Source organism: Drosophila bipectinata, chromosome 3L (genome assembly GCF_030179905.1).
Source record: "Drosophila bipectinata strain 14024-0381.07 chromosome 3L, DbipHiC1v2, whole genome shotgun sequence".
NCBI lineage: Eukaryota > Metazoa > Arthropoda > Insecta > Diptera > Drosophilidae > Drosophila > Drosophila bipectinata.
The window spans coordinates 19,378,638-19,399,811 of record NC_091738.1 but is presented as its reverse complement, the minus strand read 5'-3'; the positions used below and the strand labels follow the sequence as shown (position 1 = coordinate 19,399,811).

Here is a 21,174-nt window from a genome sequence, read left to right as displayed (position 1 = left end):
CTTCGACAGCTAAACTGTGTAGAATACTTGTATCTTACATAGTATTTTACATAGGAAATTGTTGACCCGGGGGCAATATTTGAATTTGAAGACTTTGTTGTAATCAGATTGTGTATTTTGTTCGTCTCTATTTTACTTCTTAAAAATAAAAAACATAATTTTTTACACCTTTGTCTATGAAGAGTATTTTTAAATAGGATGATTCTAATTCTTCCCATTTTTTGATAAAAAACAATGTTGAGTGTTTAAAATGCATTTATTTGTGCAGTGATTTCTCATATAAATTACAATTATATACAGATACATGCAGAAACTAAACGCTGCACCTTTCCTGTGGGTGGTGCAGTGGTGCGGTGGTGCGCTTACGACTAAAACTTCAGATCTCGATACATTTATGACACGTTCGCTTAAGTACTAATGGCCTGGTTCAAAGGCCGCTTCTAGAGACTACAGAGGCACTCGACTCGCTTTCGGGAATGGCTTTCAAGCAGGAGCAGCTACACGGAACAGAGTGGACAATTAAGTTAACTACGAGTAACATTTAATTAAAGTAGTGTAGGGAAATGCAGTTCTGTTTCAGGGGCAGTTGGCATCCGGGCCATTCCGGCACTTCAGCAGCAGATTCAGCATTCCCTCCAGTTTGTTTGTTCGTGACTCTGTCTTGTAGAGATTCGTCTGAAGGCGGTTGACATCTTGTGCCTGCTTTTCCTGTAAAATTTTAACTTCTTTAAAAAATATTCAATTTAATTTTGTGTAGCTCTTACCAGTGTGCTCAGCCGGCTTTTCAGCGTGTCCACCATGCTGTAAGTGGCCTGGAGCGATTTCTGCAGCTCGTTGGTGTGAACCCGCTCATTGGCCAGTGACTTTTCAATCTTCTGCAGCCGGATCACCACCTCCGTATCTGTATCGTCGATGTCATTCTCCAAGTCTCTTGCTTCGAAGGCATCATCTGCGTGGGAGGAGGTCTTCCGGCAGCTCTGCTGGTCCGCCTGAAGCACGAATCCCTGACGGCAGCGGCAGACGTAGGATCCTGGTGTATTCACGCACTGCTGATCGCAGGGCTTCTCCGTCTGGCACTCGTTGATGTCCTGTTCGCAGTAACGACCCGTATAACCAGCCGGACAGCTACAAGTGTTTGGAGCGGTGCAATTTCCGCTGTTTTGACAGCGCACGGAGCAAACAGCTTAAATAAAAATAAAAAAAAAAGTTTATCAAAGACTATACAATTAAGATAAATTAAACTAAGTTTTTGTTTTATGTATAACAGGGCGTATGCGAAATATTAAGTATACGTTATTTTATTGAAAGAAACAAAGAGGATAAAAGATAAAAGAGGATTTAAGGATAAAAAATTAATCAGTATTTGAATTAATCGAAAGTAAAAATCAAATTGAAATTGAATACAAAAACTTTTTTTTTATGAATATTGTTTGTAACCAGCCGTATACTCAATATTACGTATACGTAAATGTATCTGTATCTATACGTTACGTATACGTATTATCGTGTTTTTTATACATTGCTGACTAAATTTTTAACTCACGTTTCATGCACGCGTCCGCCCTTGGGTTCTCCCGGCTCCAGCCAGTACAGCAGTCGTAGGTCATCTGCTGGGCGGTTTTGTGGTCGATGACATCCCGATAAGCCTGCTCGTGGACCACCTGCACCCGCGTGCACATCTGTCCGTTGTAAGAGGGCGGCTGGCAGGGCGTGCTAACGTGTTTCCAAGTCGGCCGAGTGTATACCTCTGTTCGCTTCACGGGCATCGTCACCGTCCGCTGCTGCACGCAAATATGCCGTCTAAAAACGAAAAATTACGAAGTATTTTAGAAAAATCAGAGCGAGGTGTGAAGTTGGTTGGCTGACCCAAATCAGCGGCTCATCTGCAAAAGTGAAATTGACTTTTCCAGACGACTTTTCCAGCCAATTACTGTCATAACAAGGAGGCGGACAACAGGTTGCTGCGCCCAGCAACAGACCAAGAGTCTGGACAATTGTCACATGTGTCCGCAGCTGTCCGTGTGTCCGCAAAGAGCGGACAACTTGCCGGGCCGATACGAGCGTGTCTCCGCGTCAGCATCGTCGAGTATCAGTGATGACAAACACGACATGCTCCCAGTCGGATGACTTGCAGCCATGTCATTTGTCCGACAATGTAAAATGAAAAAAAAACCCAACCATTTTGAGGAGCTGGCCGCAGTGCCAAGTGCTCCAGTTCACGCAACAGACAGTTTAGTTTCTGTCAAACGTTGACACGGATGGAAATTAAAAGATTACTAAAAATTCCTGCAAGCTTACTAAACTTTGTTTTAGTTATCAGTTGGTCTGGAAAATAAAAAATTTGTCATTAAATTAAAAACCGCATCTAAAAATCTATTAAAAAGAAGAAATTCTAACTGAAGCCTTATTCCTGTCGGCACCAAAATATTTTTCAAAGACCAAATGCACTTTTAAAATCCATTAAAAATTTAATGATGTGATGCACAGGCAATGGGGTTAACTCCCAAGCATTTCACCTGTACCATGGCTTTAGTGCTAATAAAACTTCCCTCCGTAAACACTTATCACACACACCCTAGATATAAACACACAAAAAATCTCTCGACTCCTTCGACGCCAGCCCAGTGCTTCTCAAACCAAAAATATACAAATAACGACTTAGGCAATGCTCTTAAGACCTTTAGCCCCGAGCTGGCAAACATAAAAAGCGCTGATAATAAGCGGTTTTTGACTTTGGTTGCCAAAAAAAGGCAAAAGTGGCCCAAAACCGAGGTGAATCCATAAATTGGCAGACCGAGGCAGCCGCTATCCGCTGCTGTTGCAGCCTCTTGGTGTTGCTGCTGCACTGTTGCTGTTGATGTTGCTGCTGTTGCAGTTGCTGGTTGCTGGTGGCTGATGGTGTCGTAATTGGCAATGCGGGCCGAAAACAATTGCCAACGCGTGACGTGGCCACTGAGTGACGACTGACTGGCTGACTGCCGCGATCGCTGGCCTTTTTCTGGCGAAAAAACCAACAAAAAAGTGTCTGATATAAACGAGCAAGGCAAAGTTGGCCGAAAAGTGGCACACACAGTTGTGGCACTATATTGGTCCTGTGACCGGGACATTTACCAATTTCTTTATTGCCGCACATGCATATTTATGCTGCGGACCGTTGTTCTTATTGTTTTGCTGTAACTGGCTTCTCTTGTACCATAATTCTCACGTTATTTATGCGCCAGCATTTCCAGCGTAAAGGGCGCCAAACAAACGGGACCAGATATACCAAACAACAAAAAATACTTCCAGCCAAGTCCAGAAAAAAAAAACAATAACAAAAAACGGCCAACAAAATGCGGAAGTTTTCTTTCGAAAAGAAGAAACTGTGCCAACAAAGTGCAACATGAAATTCTCATTCCCATTTCCATCTTCATTCCACTGTCTGCATAAATCTCAGAACAGATTCAAAATACACAGAAAAAAATGTTAGAGATTCATTCAGATATAACATGATCAGATATGTACATAATTCTAAAAATATAATCATAGAAAAGTTAGTAGTAGTTATTGGTAGGTATGGTAGATGCTTCAATAGCAAGTACTTCAAACAATCAATAAACTTGTTGAAGAATTTAAACATTTTAAAAGAAGTCCATATATTTTCTCCCTGTGCAGATGCACATGATGCACCCCCGACCTCTAGAAGCTTCAACCCCTTCCCACTGACCAGCATCAAACACATATATCCCGCTGCGCCAGACAGCGCCAGACATAGTGTAATCGCATGCATTTGGGCTTGTGAATGGCTTCATTGCTTTGTTTAGAAACGTTTAGGCTAAAATTAAATTTGAATTTGTAATTGCCGAATGCCAGAACACCTGTGGCTAGACCTCAGCGAACTTCTTCACACAGGGCACCAGTGCACCGGCAGAAGACCCCCGAAATCTCAGTTATTTATATAAGCTGCATCCCAGGGTTCCGGTTCCAATACGACAGACCCATAAAATTATAAAAACATCAATCAAAATTGTATTTCGGGCAACAGCAGCGGCGGCAGCCAGAAATAAAATGCCGTGGCAGGCCAATTAATCAAAAAAATTAAAACTGTTAAATTTTACAAGAAATGCAACCAGCCGCAAGTATATTGGCCACGAGACTGGGAAGAGACACAAAAGAGATGCATTTTAAGAAATGCTGGCCGGAGGAGGATGCTGGCTGGAGGAACACGGGCCAAAGTTTGTGAGTGCGGTTTATTGATTTACGATTTATTTTCATTGCCCGCCACGCAGAAATTAATGAGCCATCGATGGCTTCGGGCCAAGAGGTGATCCCGAGCGGGTGTGTGGGCTTAATGGAGTGTTTCAGCGGACCCAGGGCTAATAAATGGACCCTCTAAGTGGGCATAGGAAGATTGAGTTCAAAGTACATAAGTAGTCGTCCCGAGATGAGTCAGAGTCATGTATTTAAAAAGTAAATGCTTTTTTCTTGAGATATTTATTATCTTCACCTTGACTAACGGTGATTAAGTAAAGTAGTAATGCCTTTCACAAAATATATCTATTTTATCATTTTCCTTTGTGTAATTTTAAACCTTGGGAAACTTATTAAAAGACTTAATGTAATCCATGAAAAGTTCAACCTTAAAATTTCCTTTGTATATCATTTTTATTGCCAAACAAACTAATTAGGCAAATACAATGGGTTTAAGCCAGATTGATTGCTATTATGGAAGGTCTTTCAATAACCAATCCCGATTTAAATCATTTTTATTGGAGCTCTTTGGATATTGGAGCCATCCGATAGCGTCTCTTTTGGAAAACCAGTTGGCATTTTCTCAATCTTTACAACTGCAACGTGAATGCATTTAAAAAACAGTTAAGACGAATAGTAAAATCTTTGGCCACAAAAACTTGGCGACACTTAACAGCTCTAAACTGTTTTGAGATAGGCCGGGAAAGTGCAGGTCTTTCTTGCAGAGTTTGTCGACGTGTGTGTGCTTATCGGGTTTCCAAATGAAAATGTGAAATAAATTTATAAAAACGTAAAAATATTGTAACCACAGTCGTAAAATGGAAGTTTATGGCCCTGTCCGGCACGGAGTAGTGAAACGCTTTGGGCCTGGACTGGTCATAAGCTATGCCAAAAGCCTTGCCCCAAAACTTGGCCAAAAACTCGGCTCAAGAGCGAGTCAGCAATGGCTAACTGTATTGGGCCATTTGAGGTCCGCCAAACTGGGCAGCTAATCTGATTTGCTACATGGAATTAGAATTTAAATTGGCCGGACCAGCAAATGCACAAATCCAGAACAGAGCCCCACAACTGCACTGCATCATTAGGCGAGTTGGATGCACTCACCCACAATGTATATGGCCTCGGTAATCCGATGCACAGGAAAAAATAAGGACTAGGCCTTATATCCTTTATGTTCTGATTTTTTTAAACTAATCTTACAATAATTTTTCCACCAAGTTTTTCTTTTTGGTTTAAACTTTCATTGCAATTTTTAAAACACACTCTCTTCCATGTACTTCCATTTACCAAATCTAGTTGTTATACTTTCAGTGCACCTTGTAACACGACCAAGACGACGACAACAACGACAAGAGGAACAACCACGACAACGACAAGCACAGCGGCGAAGGAGGAGAACATTTTTAGACATGCTTCCTGGTCCAGCTGGCCTGGCTTTATTTGGATTCTTACTTAGCGTAAAATGCAACGCCCATGTGACCACAACAGCCAGAAGCCAAGGAACCCGAAGAAGATGCCACAGCGCTTGAGACTGAGACCACGGAGACGCACTGCCTCAGCCATGACCATTTCTAATAATATTTCAGTCATGTCCACGGCCGGCAAGTGCAGCAGCCATCAGACAGCAGGCAGCAGCTCCACCGCTTTCGGTTTTGTTCGTTTTCTGCCAGGAGAATTATTACAGCACTCAGCAGAGACTAAAAGTGGAAATCCAATATGCGACTGGACAAATACCCGTACCCGCAGCTGGAACAGGGACTCCCCTGGGAAGAAGATTCCCTCATCATTGCAGGCACTTCCTCATCCAAAAAGGAAAACATCGACAGCTCAACTCGAGAGAATTTTTTCCGTGGCTTTGAAGTACTTGTCAGCACTAAATCAGGATAGATATCTTTCAGATCAAATGAGGATAATATATGGGCATTATATTTAAAAGTTTTTATAAGGAAATTTTATTCATTTATGGGTCTGTTAGAATTTTAGTGATTTAAGAACTACTACAGTCCATATTTTTTACAAACTCCTTGCAATAGTTAATAGACATCTTGGAGTTGCTGGCAGAAATCGCCAGTCACGGCCAACTGCAGCCAGCCAGTTCTAATTTGGCTGTAAATTTGTCTTGCTCTCTTGGCCAGATTATGCAATAAAAGACGCAGAAGGAATTTGTTGCGAAAAGTGAAAAGAAAATTGCCGCAAGTGTCAGACGGCTTGCGAGTTGCAGATGAAAATGGACTTGGAAAATGGTAGGATGGATGGAGTGCGTCGGCAGCGCTATTTTGTGGTAATCTGAGCTGATTATATACAACATTGGTCAGGAAGTGGCCCCAAAAGCGATACTGCGGTCCCTGCCCCTTGATTTTCCTTCTTTTGTATTTTTTTGTACAACATAATCGCGCGATAAAAGATCTCGGGGCCTGTCAATGCGTTCCTCCCTCTTGCCAGATCTCCACCCAGCCGGGCACTAATGCAGCCCTTCTTGTGGAGGCCCTGCAGCCTCTGGATACCGACATGTAGTGTGAATGTGATGCAGAGTGTGTGTGTTGGTGTGTGAGGGGCTGGTGTAAATCATGATTAATGCCCAAACTTGTTTAAACAACGGCCGTGTCGAGCCGTGGCCGAAAATCCGATTAGTGGCATCGTGAGCTGCTTCCTCTGCCCTTCTCCGAATCCCAATCTGAAGAAAACGCCAGAGAAATGCAAGAGGCGTGCACGATTTCCATTTTTTTCTTCTTTTTTTCCACATTTTTTGGGAGATCTTTCTTTACTTCCACCTCTATGTCGGCTTTAACTCTTTCCGATGAACTGCCAACAAAAGCGCAACCAAAGCCGAACGCACACAAATTTTCATCAAATTAACATGGCCCATTCTCGGCTACTTTTGTTATTGTTATTGTTATCGTTACTCTTAATATTAATGCTAAAATTGAGATCCGAATCGCGCAACGACGAGTGAAAAGGCCGTAACAGATTTTGAAAGCGCTGCCCCGCTTGGAAAATGGTTGGGACTGGGGGGCTCGCAGAGAAGCGGCTGCCGAAAAGCACCAGATGAAGATATTTTTCAACGAACCTCTCGGCCCACGCCCAAGCAAGTGCACCCGTCTCCTATCCATACCTATCCCATACCATCCTATCCCATCCAATCCAGTCCAAGTCGCTCCATTCCCAAACCCAATCCCAATACCAGGTTGTTTCTGGCCCGGCTCGGTGTCCAATTGCAACATAATTAAGTAAGCCAAATGGCGTGTCTCGTTTGCTCTCCTGCTTATCTGCTACATTGAGAGAAAAACTAGTAGTAATAGTAATTAAAAAAAAGATATAAATTTGTACATTCCGTACATTTAAATAAAATATAAATAAGAATGTTTTAGTATGATAACAATTTTTATGAAATATATGCTTCGATTCGTTGATATTAGATGTTAACATGTTCGATCTTCACTGGTATTTAATCTCATTAGGAAATATTATTTTTAGAACTTAAAGATTCTGTTTAAAGACATTTTTTTAAAGTAACTGAAGAAAAAATTAAGAACTGTGATCCATTAATATATATTTTGATTGGCAATGATGGATGATTCAGTTTTGAACTCAGTCTTCAAGAATGACTTCATAAAAGTGATTGTTAATCAATTGGTCTGGGAAATCCTTTTTTCCAAAAAACATAGAATTTTTCGATGGAACTCTTAAAAGTGATGTGTCCATGAGTCACATAGTTTATTGCTCTGGTAATGACAATAAGTTTTGTTACAGTGCAGGGGCATGTATGGCTGGAATTTTGTGCGTCATGTTGCGAGCCGACTTTTGGGTTCCAGCTCGTGTGTGGCGCTCACAGTTTTGTTGTCTTTTGTACTGGCTGCAAGACAAAAGCAATGCAAAGACAACGTCACCATAACCCACCCAGTGATACCTCCCCTGGCCCACTATCTGAACGGGTTTACATGTAATCTGTCCGCGTTTCCGTCTGTCCACCCGGCAGGGGGACTGTTTCAGTCTCCACCTCGGAGTCGCTCGCAATCTCCCTCCAGCATTGCATTAACCCAATTTTCAACTTGAGATGCGAAGCTGCGTGATTTGCAAATTACTGCTCAGCTGCCTCAGATGCCAATGCAGTTCCATTGTGACGGTCCTGTCCCAGCTGTCCATCTATCCACGGTCCACTCAGTCCAGAGCTCACTGTCGATTGTCCAATCCACGCTCGGAGTGACTTACTTGTGTTTATATGCAGAAAAAACACTAATTGCATGGCGCAGACAGCAGGCCAGACAATAGGCGTAATTTAGACCGTGAATTGAGATTTACATTTTCATTCAATAAATCTCCTTTATCGTTTAAGGTAGGTATTGCGATAAATTTCAGCTTTAATCTATGAAGTTAACGGGGGCATAAAAATAAATTTGAGCTACTTCTGGTTTTTTTAACCAAGGTATGCCTTTTCAAACATTTGTTTTATTACAATTTATTTATAGAACACTCAATGTTATACTTCAGTGTATCATTCAAATATTTTGCAATTTTTTAAACCTATTTATAGCCTTTATATAGCCTTTATTTTATAAAATATATCTCCCTGCCCCACTCCAAAAATGAATCAATCACTTGTCTGAATTCCATTTCCATATCGAAAGTAAATAACTCTACTGGTAATGTGATACTTGAACAAATATTTTTACCTGACACTCCCAAGGGAAAGTGCTACAAATAAAACCTTTGACCCGAATATCTATTGCCTCAGTTCCGTAGATAACATAATCCAATAAACTACACCCATAAAAGGTGCACAGCCTGATCCGTTTTCAGTGACACTGACCATGACTAATAAGGGAAACGGGGTCAACAAATTCCAAAGGCATCCATAGAGCCAGCTAACAAGTTTTCAATCAAGGCTCTGGTCCGCCCTCCTCTGGGCAAAGAATGAGAAATCCATCTTAATTTAAGCGAATATTGAGATGGCAAGTCAACGATTTGCATTTGTCAAGCTGGCAATTTGTTCAATTGATGTCATATCATGTCGTGTTCTCCACTGATTTTTGATGAGCACGTGCACTGGAGCTTTGGCGGCTCGGCGGTTGCCAAGTAAGGTTGGTTTCCCCCAAACAAATCCCAAGAAAAACTCATTAAACGAGCTTCTGCCTGGGCCAAGGTTTCCCCCAACCTGATGGCATGACTTGGACTTCAGATAAGCCCAGTGCTCGTAACTCCAGCTCCTAAAGACTTCAAGTTATTTTCCTTATACCTTTTTTTAATCTTTTTTTTTATTTTGTTGGGCACGCGTAGGCGTAGCCATTGAGCACAATGCTTCACGGTGCAAAATGTTAACGAATTTTCACAGGCCTCAGCCCCAGCCGCAGCTCCAGCCGCATTCTAAGTGCAGCTTTTCCAAGAGCAGCATATCAAATCATTCGTCACTCGCCCCCGCTGCCTCACTATCCGGCTGCCCTCGGTGCCCCCGCTGCTCTGTTTCCTATCCATAATTATCGCAGAGCCAGCCCCGGACCTGGAGTCGATTGTTGACAAGCAATTTGCAGGCAGCGGACTCGAGCCCTGGCTCCACATCCAGCTGCGAGTGGGCTTCTCTGTCTAAGATTTTCACTCGAAAAAAATATGAATATTGTTTCTATAATGGAATATGTTTATGCCACTAAGGGAGCAGTAAAGGAAACCCAACCCTCCTTCTTTAATGAATATTTCTCCCAGTGCAGTCTGCAACTTCAACTGGGGTCACAAAGTCGGTTTGGCTGGTCGGGGTGCACATAACTCTCTGGGCCGACTCTTGTCTCATTTGATTGTGCATTTGCCAATTGTTGCTTTGGCTTTTATTGCTGCGCCTGATTGAAGTCAAGGCCCTGCTTTGTTTTCGATATTGGAGGCAGGCTTGTTGCGGATACCCGTATCTGGCAGATACTCGAACTGCAAGTGGCATTTAAGCGAATGTCTGCCACGCCCACCGCAGCTCAGCACCCTCCCTGAATCAACACCTTAGCGTGTATTTAGGGAGAGTGTGGAATCGGCCTACGCGGAATCTATAATTAATTCCTTAGCTCGTGTTTCAGATCATTGATCGGTGTCGCAACCGTAATACCAAATCAAAAGTCAGTCAATGGGAGCTGCCCCACCGAAAAACGCAAATAAAAATGAGAGAGAAACAGACATCAATCAAGTGTCAGGCACATGCAACTGCCACTGCCACAGAGGCAAAAACAAATTGGCCAAAACATGCACAGTGCAGACATCGATTGAATTTATCAAACAGAAGCCAAAAACAGTGGTGCAAACAACCCAGCGATAAAGCCAATTCGAAGGGGTTCAAATGATTCGACTTGGCGCATAAAGTTGCAACACGAGGTGGTTAATTAAAAGCGATTTCCTGACCCACTGTGGCCCGGCCAAAGGAGCGGAAAACGGCTTAGCCGCGCACTTATCCGCAAATCGCCGCATATGACGCTGATTAACACGGAGCTTGCAACCGCAATTGAAACGTTGCACCGGCCATTACCCATTAACCGGGTTCGATCGGTGGTGACGGAGGGGCCCCTACAGGGAGAGGAGATACTATATGTATATACCGCTGATATATGCTGATGGCGGCGTGTGAATATCGTTGCGAATCGGACACCAGCCATCCATACGAAAAGTCATTTCCATACACACTCTGTTGCAACTTGCCACTTGTAGCCGAATGTCGGTGCACGTGCAGCGCCTAAATAAATAGAAGCAACAAAATACAGGCAAGGCACCAGCGCCTACGTATTCAGAAATTAAAAAATCTCCACTGTAAAAAAAAAATTGCTAAAAAAAAAATGCTTAATTGCTAAACTGGAGGGGATTTGCCACATTTTCCGAAAACCTTTGCCACACTGCAGCATGACTGATGATGCTAGCTGTGCATTTGCCTTGTGGCAGCATTTTGGCAGTTGCCGCATAAATCAAAAAGTGTCATAATTTGCAACAGCAGCACCAGCACCGACAACAACACCAGCATTACATGAAAATTCCTATCAGACTTCCTCTCAAATTGCGCATACGCAGCGTTTCCCTGGCGCGGCAGATGATGGCCTGTGTTGGATGACAGTGGCATGCCAGTGCCCTTAAGTAGAGGCGCATTAATACCAATTAGAAAACATCAGCACTGGCAATTGAAAACTCGTTAAAGTTTATTACCTTAAAATGACGGCAGAGACACCAACAGCGAAGGCGACACTCGAACGTGGATTGCCTTTTCGAGTCAATGCCACGCCACGCCACAGCACGGTGGTATGGCAGATCTTGGCCAGATCGAAGACAGGCCTCGTATATCTAGCCGAAGATCGATGAAAATCACGGCCTGTTACACTTAAGGAGCAGCTATTGCAATTGTTTCGAGCACAAGTGCTCGCTCATTGATTCGCTGCAATTGACACACGACAATTGAAGCCGGGGGAAGTGCCCGTGGAAATCACGGACAGCAACTACAAGCACTTGGCCTTGAGGCTAATTCCCAGGCACTCGAAAAAATACTATAGTTATAAAAAAAAATTAAAATCAAAAACTAATGCCAGAGCTTATTATCAAAGAAGGGTTTTTATTTTTCATCTCAACTATTACTTTTTTAATATCATCCCAAAATAGTAAAATATAAGCACCATTTTCTTTCCGTGAATCCCTTGGCATTTGGACTGAACTGGTCTCTTGACTGGGCCCAAATTAGCAGCTGCTGGATCCCCGTCATTGAAAGCTCGCCGTGTCATAATATTTAAATAATTTATATGCGCCGCGATAAGCCACAGCAGACCTGGCATGAAGATCTCAGGCCAAAGGTAAAGCCAGTCCCGGCTTTTGATTTTATTTAATTTATGGCTGCAACAACCTTGAACTGCTGGGCACAGACTCTGATAAATGCAATCGGACACGCCCCACCCAAATGCCGCTGAAAGATCGCCGGACTATCCAGCGTCATCTTCAGCCATCTATCTATCCTCGGGGTGTGACCCAAAACCATAATTCTCTCCGATAGCTCAATGAACTGAACCGAGTGCAAGGTCAATTCTGATATATCCCATCAGAGGTCTTAGTTTAATAGTCAATTTGAGATAAGATTAAGGTATAAAGAGTTGATAGACTATCTTACCTTTCCATTTCCTTGGGATCTGTGGGATGACCTCGGCCGATGGTGTTCGTCTCGAAGGGATCCTCTGTGGTGAAGGTGGACACGGGTGCCGGAGTGGTGGTGGTGTAGACATATCCTCTTCTGGCCGGAACCAGAGGCGGGATAGTGCCCATGCTGCTGCCGAAATTGGGGTTCGCCGACCGCCTGTTCAGGTTGGGAGGAGGTGCCATGGTGGTGGTGACTGAGGGCACGAAGGCGTAGCCCCTACCCCGCTCTCGCACGCCGATGAACTCCACATCCTGGGTGTTGTCCTGACCCTTGCCAGATCGCGAGGAGGAGGGAACAGGCGGAGGTGGGGGCCCATAGGTGTTCGTCAAAACATTGTAGGTGTTGTAGTCCCATTCGGAGTTGGGTCTGGTTTGGTGAAGGCGTCGCGTTTGGACTCTGTTGTAGGGATTGTAGGGATGGACTCGCCTAAGTCTGGTGACCTCCTGCATGGACATCCCCGGCAAGAGCTCCACATCCGATTTCGGCTGATTCTGGCCGACTGGTTGAAGCCTCCGCTGCTGTCTTTGGTGGGTTGGCGAGCCGCCTTGGTGCCGCTGCCGGTGATTGTGGCCCCGATGGAGATGCGTCCTGTTTTGGCCAAAACTGGTGCTGTTGATGTTCTGTACACCTGATGCCGCCGTTCCCAGCAGCAGGATTGTGCAGCAGAGCAGCACTAATGAGCTGAATCCAATCATTTCTGGCATTAATGATGATGTCCCGCTATCTCAATTCGCTTGGAGGAACTGCAAGTAAAAATAAACAGAATAATATTCCGACTTTATTAAGAGCTGAACTTGTTTCTCCAGTGCTGGCCCCCCCTCCCAGTACATTCACTTTCGTTCTCTGTCAAATTCCTAGGCATTTTTGCACGCCTGGCTTAATGTAAGCAAAAACACGGATCCGCCAACGGATCCACCTCATTACGGATTCCTTTGTCTGGCCAAGCGCCGACCTGTCTGTCCATCATCGCCGGTAATTGAAAGGTAGCATAAATGTATTAACAAGAATCTAGTCAGAGTGGCAGGATCACCCCGATCCCACAGATACACTCTACAGGGGAACTTTTTTACGCTTTTTATGCAAATATTACACTACTTACTGTCCAAATGCTGTCATAATTTGTGCCCTCTTTTAAAGTTTAAGGAAGTAGTATTTTGAATGGGGTTTCAGGTATACCCTTTTACCTTTCAGAAGTGATCGCTTTTGGGTTTCATGATGGGGCCAACGGTTTTCATGGTCGAGTGGTCAGCACTTAAGGTTCCAAGTTCGGTTTGGGTTCTCGAGTCAGAGACAAAGGCAATTTGTTCAACCGAACCGAACGGAACCGGTGATGACGATGCCTGTGATTATTATTCCTGCTCGTTGTTGTTCTGGCTGATAAATCACACGTTAAACAAAACGAGTAAAAATTGCAAGTAAAAATGCGTTAACAGTTAACCGGCAGGAGATGCCAAAAGTTGAAGCAAAGTGGAGTGAACCGAAGCCGGAAGCCAAAAGTGCATCAATTTTCGCTTTGTTCCACTCATTTTTCAAAATTTCACGCACTGCGTGTTCGTCTGGGGCTGTTGAGGATCAGGGGCATCATTTGTCAGAACGCACCACCAAAAAAAAAAGTATGCCCGCACCACCCGCCGACCCACCAAGAAAAAGCAATTATTGCAATTATTGCTCAGTGAGCTTATTAATATTCATTGCTTCAACTTGAATTTATGATTCCACCCGCCCTGATCATTAAAGTGGATCTAACACATGTTCTTATGGTAAAATTTAAAAAAAAAAATGGTGCACTGAAAAAAACGACTAGTTCTGTCTCAAGTTGAAAGACAAACATAGAAAGTAATTTTCCGCAGTGTGAATACAATTGAATACTCAATCGAATTTTTTATAGGCTTCACTGACAGCAGTCTCGAGTCGTCATTAAAATTTTGTGCGCTAATTAAAAAGCCCCAGCAAGAGATTGGGAAACGCTAATCAAGTATGTAAGTAGCAAAGGGAAATGTGGCAAGTTCGGCCCTTTCTGGCCTGCATTTCGTACGAATGGTCCCAGAGAAATGAGGATCCATCAGGTGCGGTCTTAAGCCGCTTAGTAAGTGAAACCCTGGGATCCCCAGACTCAAAGCCCTCCTGGGCACGACTGCCACTCAAATGACTGTCAAATGTCCCAGTATCCAGACCGGAATACAGGCCCAACCCCCAATCCCATGCCAGTTGTCATAACTCTGCAAGAGTTCCGAGAAATGCAAAAACCGAAAAATGTTAAAAATGGTAAAAAGGTTTTTCGGGCGCCGCCAATAAACTTAATCGAGACTGCAGACACACCGAGTCACAAATGAATAAAATAAGACAAAAACAACCGGTGGAGAGATGAAGAAATACAGTCGTTAGAGAAAAACAACTTGATTCCATTGAAATCTAAGCCGGGCAACTGCTTCAAAGTCGCGTTGACAACTCGCCTTGACCTTGCCGGGGATTGCCGAAAACGGTCAGTCCGGAGATAAATCAACTCCGAAGCGGCCAACTGCAAAGGCATTTGTTGCTTTGTCTGGATTTGAAGGTGGAGATTCAGATATCCATCCACAGATTCGTACGGAAAGCCAGCCCACAGCCGATCGGCGGCTGGATTTTGATATATGTTTAATTAATAGCCGGCATTGCCTCAAGAATCAAATATTAATCATTTTTTTCGGGGCTCTACGGTTGCAGTTTCTCAGTTTTAGCTGGAATTCGTGCAGGGTCGGCCATAAATTTTCTAGCAGCCCCACCGCAGAGCATCCCAGAGTTTGGGTCTAGAAATTAGTGTGTGTTAAGTGTTATTGATTCGTTTTCCCAGCACATAAATCACTAGCTAAGCACTGTTTGCCGGCGAAATAGGCTTGGATACCATCGAGGAAGACTCTCCCTCGATGAGGAAAAGTGTCAACTTTATTTTTGTCACCCTGACAAGACACGGATTCTGTGGGTGTATCTGTAGCTCGGCATCTTTGCATCCATGAGATCTGACCCAGACATGAGCTATGGCCAATGAATCACGGGCGATGCGTAAAACAGACGCTATATATACTTCAGGAAACTAGGAAAGATGACGGGAGTACAGTGAGGTCTATGAATGAGATAATTAAAAATATTCTGAACCATTTACATTCTAATAAAGTGAGTCAGAGTATAAACTAAAACTAATTGTATCAGATATATTTTGGGGGAAAAATATATATTTTTAAAAATCCCTGTCCTCTATATGGAGCTACTTCCGTTTTCATGCTCATGTTATTTTTTTATGTGACATGTTTAGTTTGTTGCTAAGAAATGTTAAGCAGAACTATATTTTTCCAACATCTTGCTCGCTTTTTCATTAATCATTTCAGAGAACTTGACTAAAATTGCAGCTATATTACCTAATTATCAGAAACATTTTCGAAAATTCCTACCAAACTCACTTTATTCTTTGTTTACTCTTGTTAAATAATGTGTAAATTGATCATCTGCCGGTGCATTTTCGGAATTTAATTTAAAGTAAGAACTTCGCCTCGGACCTCTCCGACTGCCGGCCATTTAAATGTTAATTAAATACCTCTCACCCTCCATATAGTATTCTCCGGCTCATTTTTTATTTTTTTGTTTTTTGTGCAATTCCAAACAGCTGCCAGTTTAGCATGCGTTTTTATTTATGTTTTGTGTAATCGGGGCCGCTCCTCAAGTTCTTATAAAGAGATAAACTAAAAGCTTAACGCCGCCTGCCGAGGAGATCCCCCCAACATTTGAGAATTTGTGTGCGTTTGGCAACTTGCCCCTCGGCAACAGCATTTTTTATGGCCGCCCCGAGGAAAATTCAAATTTGTGGCCATTGCCTGTGGCAAACGCTTTTCAGCGCTGCTTTCATTAACATTATATCGACAGCAGAGATGGGCTGCAAAACGCCTCAGATCTTGGGGGAATCCCAGCCAGAAGACTTCTGTTGGCAAGACATTTAAGGCATTACATTTCCTATCGCACCCCCAGTGGGTGGAAAATGGAGAAAGTGCAGGGGGGATTATGGAAAAACTACTAACTACAAATCAAAATTGTTATATTTTTAAAGCTACTCTGGGGTTCAATAGCCTGATCGGCTTGGAGATTGAACTCTTGGGCTTAAGTGCTTCTTACAAAGTATTGCGATTTCTAGAGGGATGTGTATGATTTTGTTCCTCGTACTCTTTTATTTTAAAATTTAATTAAAATCTTACTTTAACCTTTTAAAAAGAAACCTTTTTAAGCCATTTAAACATAACACAATTTTTTAAGTTTAGTTAAAAGGGGTGCTAAAGCTTAGTAACTCCCAAAATCTCCCAATTTATAGCTGAATGATTTTTTGAAATATACTACTGAAAAATATTCTTTGAGAATATCTTTTTTAAAAATCTTAGATATTTATGGTAGTTCTTAGTAACTCAATCCAAGAATCTTGTTTACTGTCTCCCCTTCTAAATATACTCCTACCGCCCAGCAGTGCCCCAATTATTTTTCGCCTTGCTGGGGTTCAACAACCGATCGTTTCGAGGTATTATCGAATGTATCTTATCTGACGGATTGCCAAATATTTGCCTCATGCTCCGGACTGCCCTGACACGCGGGATGGGAGGAGGGATGGGAGGAGGAGTTCAACATTTCATTCATTCCTACGGGGCGCTTTGTTTATTGTTCTTGTTGACGGTTGCGTCTTCGTTTTCCCACGACAGACCGACAGCTCTGATGGGCTGAAAAATCACGGCCAGCCAGGCTGCCATCCAGCCCGCCAGACAGCCAAATGGTTAATAGTGTGTCATAGACCGGGTATTTGATAGTATATTTCACATGCTGTTTTATTTTGTGTGTTGATATTGTGCCGCTGTCTTTAATATGCAAAATCATGACACATTTTTGTCCAGCATTTGTATCTCGTTTACTTTTGACGTCTCTTTTCTTTTCCGACTTTTTTTATATTTTTGTGGATTTTTTAATGTTTTTATTTTTTAACAAGATCAACAAACTGGCTGTGAGTGGGGCCATGGGTCGTTCGATCGCATTTTTTGTTTACACTTTACTTTCAAGTCCAATTAAAGGAATGCTGCTTGAACGCTTTGTTAGTGCGTTTCCTTCCTAACAAACTCCGAGAGATGAAAAGGGAAACTATGCAATATGTTCAACATCGACAGTTTGACATTTAAAAAAAAAAAAAGGCAAACACCAGCCCCCAAAATGCACTGAGATTAAAGTACCAAGCCAGGTAAAGGTTTTTTGTTGAAAATATGGTAAAAATAGCAGACTTCTCTCAGTGTCGAAAAAAAACCTACAAGTTCAAGCCGAAATACGAAAACTCATTTCAATAACAATTGCAAAAGCCCAAAAAAGGTAAAAAGGAAAATACCTCCAAGAGCTGCAAGACCTGCAACAGTAAAGCCCAATTTGCTGGCATGTCCAGTCTTTTGCTAATTGCTTTGCAGCTGCCAGGGGGCGTCTGGGCAGGGGCCACGCCTCCACATGCCCCAAACTCTCATAGCTCATGGCTCATGGTGACCCGTGACTTTGTTGCTGTTTCGGTTTCGGTTACTGTTCCTGGACTAGGCCAGACAAAAGACATAAGCCCCGTTACCGTTAGCTGCGTAATTTATGCAAATGACTTTGGCTAATTAGCAAAGCGCAGGAAAAAGCAAGAAATACATAGACATGGACATGGACATGTGCCACCACCCCCTACCGCCGCTGACGTTTTCCATAATAATAATATTTGTTAAAAGATTATGATATGCAGGAAGGCACGATCGCATTTGGACGAATCGTGCCCAAGACGACGATTTTTGATTGATGATTGAAAATGCAGAATGCATCGCCGCAAACTTACATAATTGTTGCTGTGATAACCCCGAACCGATCACCGTATTAATTAAATTATTCAAATTTATTGAATATTCAGCTTTTGTCACACCATTTTAAACAAATTTGTATGGGCGATTACATTAGCATAGGCCCTTAAACTGTCAAATGGATGAAGGGAGGCTAAGATGGTGAGACCTTTATCTTAACTTCAGAATACAGCCAGCTCAAATATTATCAAAATGAAAAATATTTACATGCATAAATTATATATGAAAGAACAACATACTAATTGAAAAACATTGTCCAGCGAATTAAGTTCTCACACTAATTAATTCAAAGACCGTTTATAGAATCATTGGACAGTAACTGCTAATAACCCAAGACAGCTGAGGTAGACGCGAGTCGGTTAGCCACTCCATAAAATGCAAATTACGTCCACAAGTGACATGAAACTCCTAGACAGGATTTACCCCAACTACTGGAAAAATGAAATCAAACAGCGGCTAGCCACTAGGTATGCCGATTTTGAGCAAGATTAATGCACTAGGAAATGTCGCACGTCGCTTGACACACATTCAATTCATAAATAATTGCAATTAATTTAATATATTTGCATACGACTTACACACGACGAACAAATTCCAAATGGCCCGCGAAAACCCTGGGATGCCCTGCTATTGTGCGATAATCGTGGCCAGATTAATTTTAAAGATGCCTCAGACACACAAATAAATCAAAACACAATTATGTCAAATTTGCAATCACAAACCATAAATTGAATTGAGTTTTTGCGCTGACATTAAGCAGATACGCGGCATTTGGCTTTTTCAATAATAAATTATATGCAAAACCGTGAATGGGGCTTTTAAAATATATTTATAAACACATACGGAGGAGTCTTTTTCCTCGTCAATTGTGATTTTCTCTCGTAGTCGATTGTTGTTGCGTTAGCCGCTTCCGTATGCCAGAACCGATTCGGTTTTCGAATTCAAAAATTTATTTTCTGACGCGGCGGAGCTAACCGTGAACCAAACCGATCGCTTAGAGTTCCCGAGACGAACTGAAAATCCCCAGTTCCCAGCCGAAACCGAAAGTCCAGTTACCGATCGGCGACGCGACCAGTGCAGCCACCTCGTGGGGCTTCAAAATCTCTATAAATGGTGTCGCAGTATAAGGGAAATCAATGCTTTATTAATTTATCAATAAATGGAAATATTTTCGATCATTTTTAGGTGTTAATAGATCTTTGTTTTATTTTTCCGGAACCATGTTTCAAAATTATGGAAGAATCGTATAAAATATAAGTCATAACATAGGTATGAATATTTTTTCTTGTTTAAGAATTTTTGAATGTCTCATGCCAGTGACTTAAATATATTTTTAAAATCTTGTATAAATAAAATATGTAATAGTGTAAAATTATATTAGTAATTTTGTTTATGATGTTAGACTATTTAGATAAAATTTTTTTTGTTACCAAATTAGATATATTTAATTTATGTTTAAGGATTTGTATACTCCAAAAATTCCAAGCACTTTAAAAAGGGTCAATACTTATTGACACCTCAAGTTTTTTTTTTCACAAATTAGACTGTACTCAAAAATATAATTTATGGCATGTTTTAAACAAACTAACAACATAAAAAGCTACTGAATTTTTAAAGACTCACTAAAGAAGCTATGCTATTTCTGAAATATTTCTGATCAAATTCTTTAGTAGGTTTTTTAAAAATTATATTTGGTTATTTGTAATTACGTTTAATTTAAAAAAAAAAAATCATGTATTTGTTATTCTTAAATATTATAAATTATAAGATAAACATTTTTATTTATTAAATAAATATTTAGCTTTAAAGACTCAAATGATCATCACTATCGGACCAGTTGAAGCCCATGTTCGGTGCACATTCGCTGGTTCGTTCATACAAAATTGGGCTGGCGGAGAACGAGTTTGTTCGATGCAACTGATCGGCGGGACGATTCTTCAGGCGGAAGAATTCGAAGGTGGGCGGAAGAGCGGCTGTGGGGGAGTGGCTGGCCTGCCCTCGGCTGGTCGTTGGCTGATCTTTTCTTCAATGCGTTACAGCTGTTTTGGTTACACGTTAATATGTACACTGCGCCCCCGCTATATACTCCAGTGCCCTCAGCAGCTCTTCTCTTTTCTTAACCTTATCCAAACTATTCGGAGTTTGCGGTTTATGCTTTTTATGGTCTATGGTGTGTTTGTTGTTCCTGGTGTTACTACTGCTGCTGCTGCTTTTGTTGCTTCTTCTCCGGATGGTGGCAAGTTGTTAAGTTAAATATTTACCCGCTGCCGCCGGAGCAGGAGCCGGGGTAGCCAGTTTTAGTGCACGCCTCGCTGATCTTTCGCAGGGAGAATCTGAATCCGAATCCGAATCCAAAAGCGAAGAACTTGTTTGCAGCCCTTCTGACCATATCGGGTGCTGGATCTGTCGTTGTCATCATAAGAGTGCTACTGTCAACTACACAATGGAAAATATGAGTCAATAAAAAAGCCATCGTTTTTTTAAGGAAGTCCTGGGATATACAAGCTATATTTTTAATGTATTTATTTTATAATTACATTTAATTTTTTCCTAAATTTTCTAAATTTCATTTTTTTATCCTTCCCCAAATGGGTCTCATAAATAAATTCTCATACATTAGCCCAAAACTGAAAAATTATAGAGAATCTAATAGTAATAAAGTAAATATTTTCCTTAGCTAATGATTAAAATATTTTTATTTATTCACTAAATGGCAACCTTAAACAAATGAATTTATATCCAATATTTAAGGACAATTGGTTACGCTGATTTTGAGATGTCATGGTTCCCGAAAAAGGTTTTTATATATAATATTTTCCCTCCATGTTTTCTTCTTTGTTTAAGTATAAAGTCATAAGTGGAATATAGCATCCGTTGAATAAGCTTTTTCCTTTTTTCCCAGTGCATTGCCATGTACTATTAGGTTTTTGCCACTGA

The 21,174-nt window shown here is 41.8% G+C and overlaps 1 protein-coding gene across 3 annotated transcripts; it reads right to left on the bottom strand.

Annotated features, from left to right (window-relative positions):
• Positions 1 to 269: 269 nt before the first annotated feature.
• slow (slowdown) lies at positions 270 to 19,239 on the bottom strand. 3 transcript variants are annotated; one of them, XM_070280347.1, is made up of 5 exons: positions 18,818 to 19,239; positions 12,335 to 13,104; positions 1,544 to 1,800; positions 765 to 1,183; positions 270 to 708 (listed from the first exon to the last, which is right to left on the bottom strand). In XM_070280347.1, exons 2-5 carry the CDS (start codon positions 13,063 to 13,065, stop codon positions 577 to 579), a joined length of 1,539 nt encoding a protein of 512 aa, XP_070136448.1. In that variant the 5' UTR covers positions 13,066 to 13,104; positions 18,818 to 19,239; the 3' UTR covers positions 270 to 576. The 3 variants fall into 3 exon arrangements, with proteins under 3 accessions (XP_070136448.1, XP_017107814.2, XP_017107815.2); XM_017252325.3 differs by having other exon boundaries at positions 18,960 to 19,239; XM_017252326.3 differs by having other exon boundaries at positions 19,081 to 19,239.
• Between the last annotated feature and the right edge of the window lie 1,935 nt (positions 19,240 to 21,174).

What these genes read in the sequence shown, in the direction of transcription:
- slow (XM_070280347.1), bottom strand. Translation starts at nt 13,065, where the DNA reads ATGCCAGAAATGATTGGATTCAGCTCATTAGTGCTGCTCTGCTGCACA. An exon ending in GATCCCAAGGAAATGGAAAG is followed by an intron (nt 1,801 to 12,334) that starts GTAAGATAGTCT and finishes TTTCGTTTTTAG; the next exon opens with ACGGCATATTTGCGTGCAGC. An exon ending in AAAGCCGGCTGAGCACACTG is followed by an intron (nt 709 to 764) that starts GTAAGAGCTACA and finishes AAAATTTTACAG; the next exon opens with GAAAAGCAGGCACAAGATGT.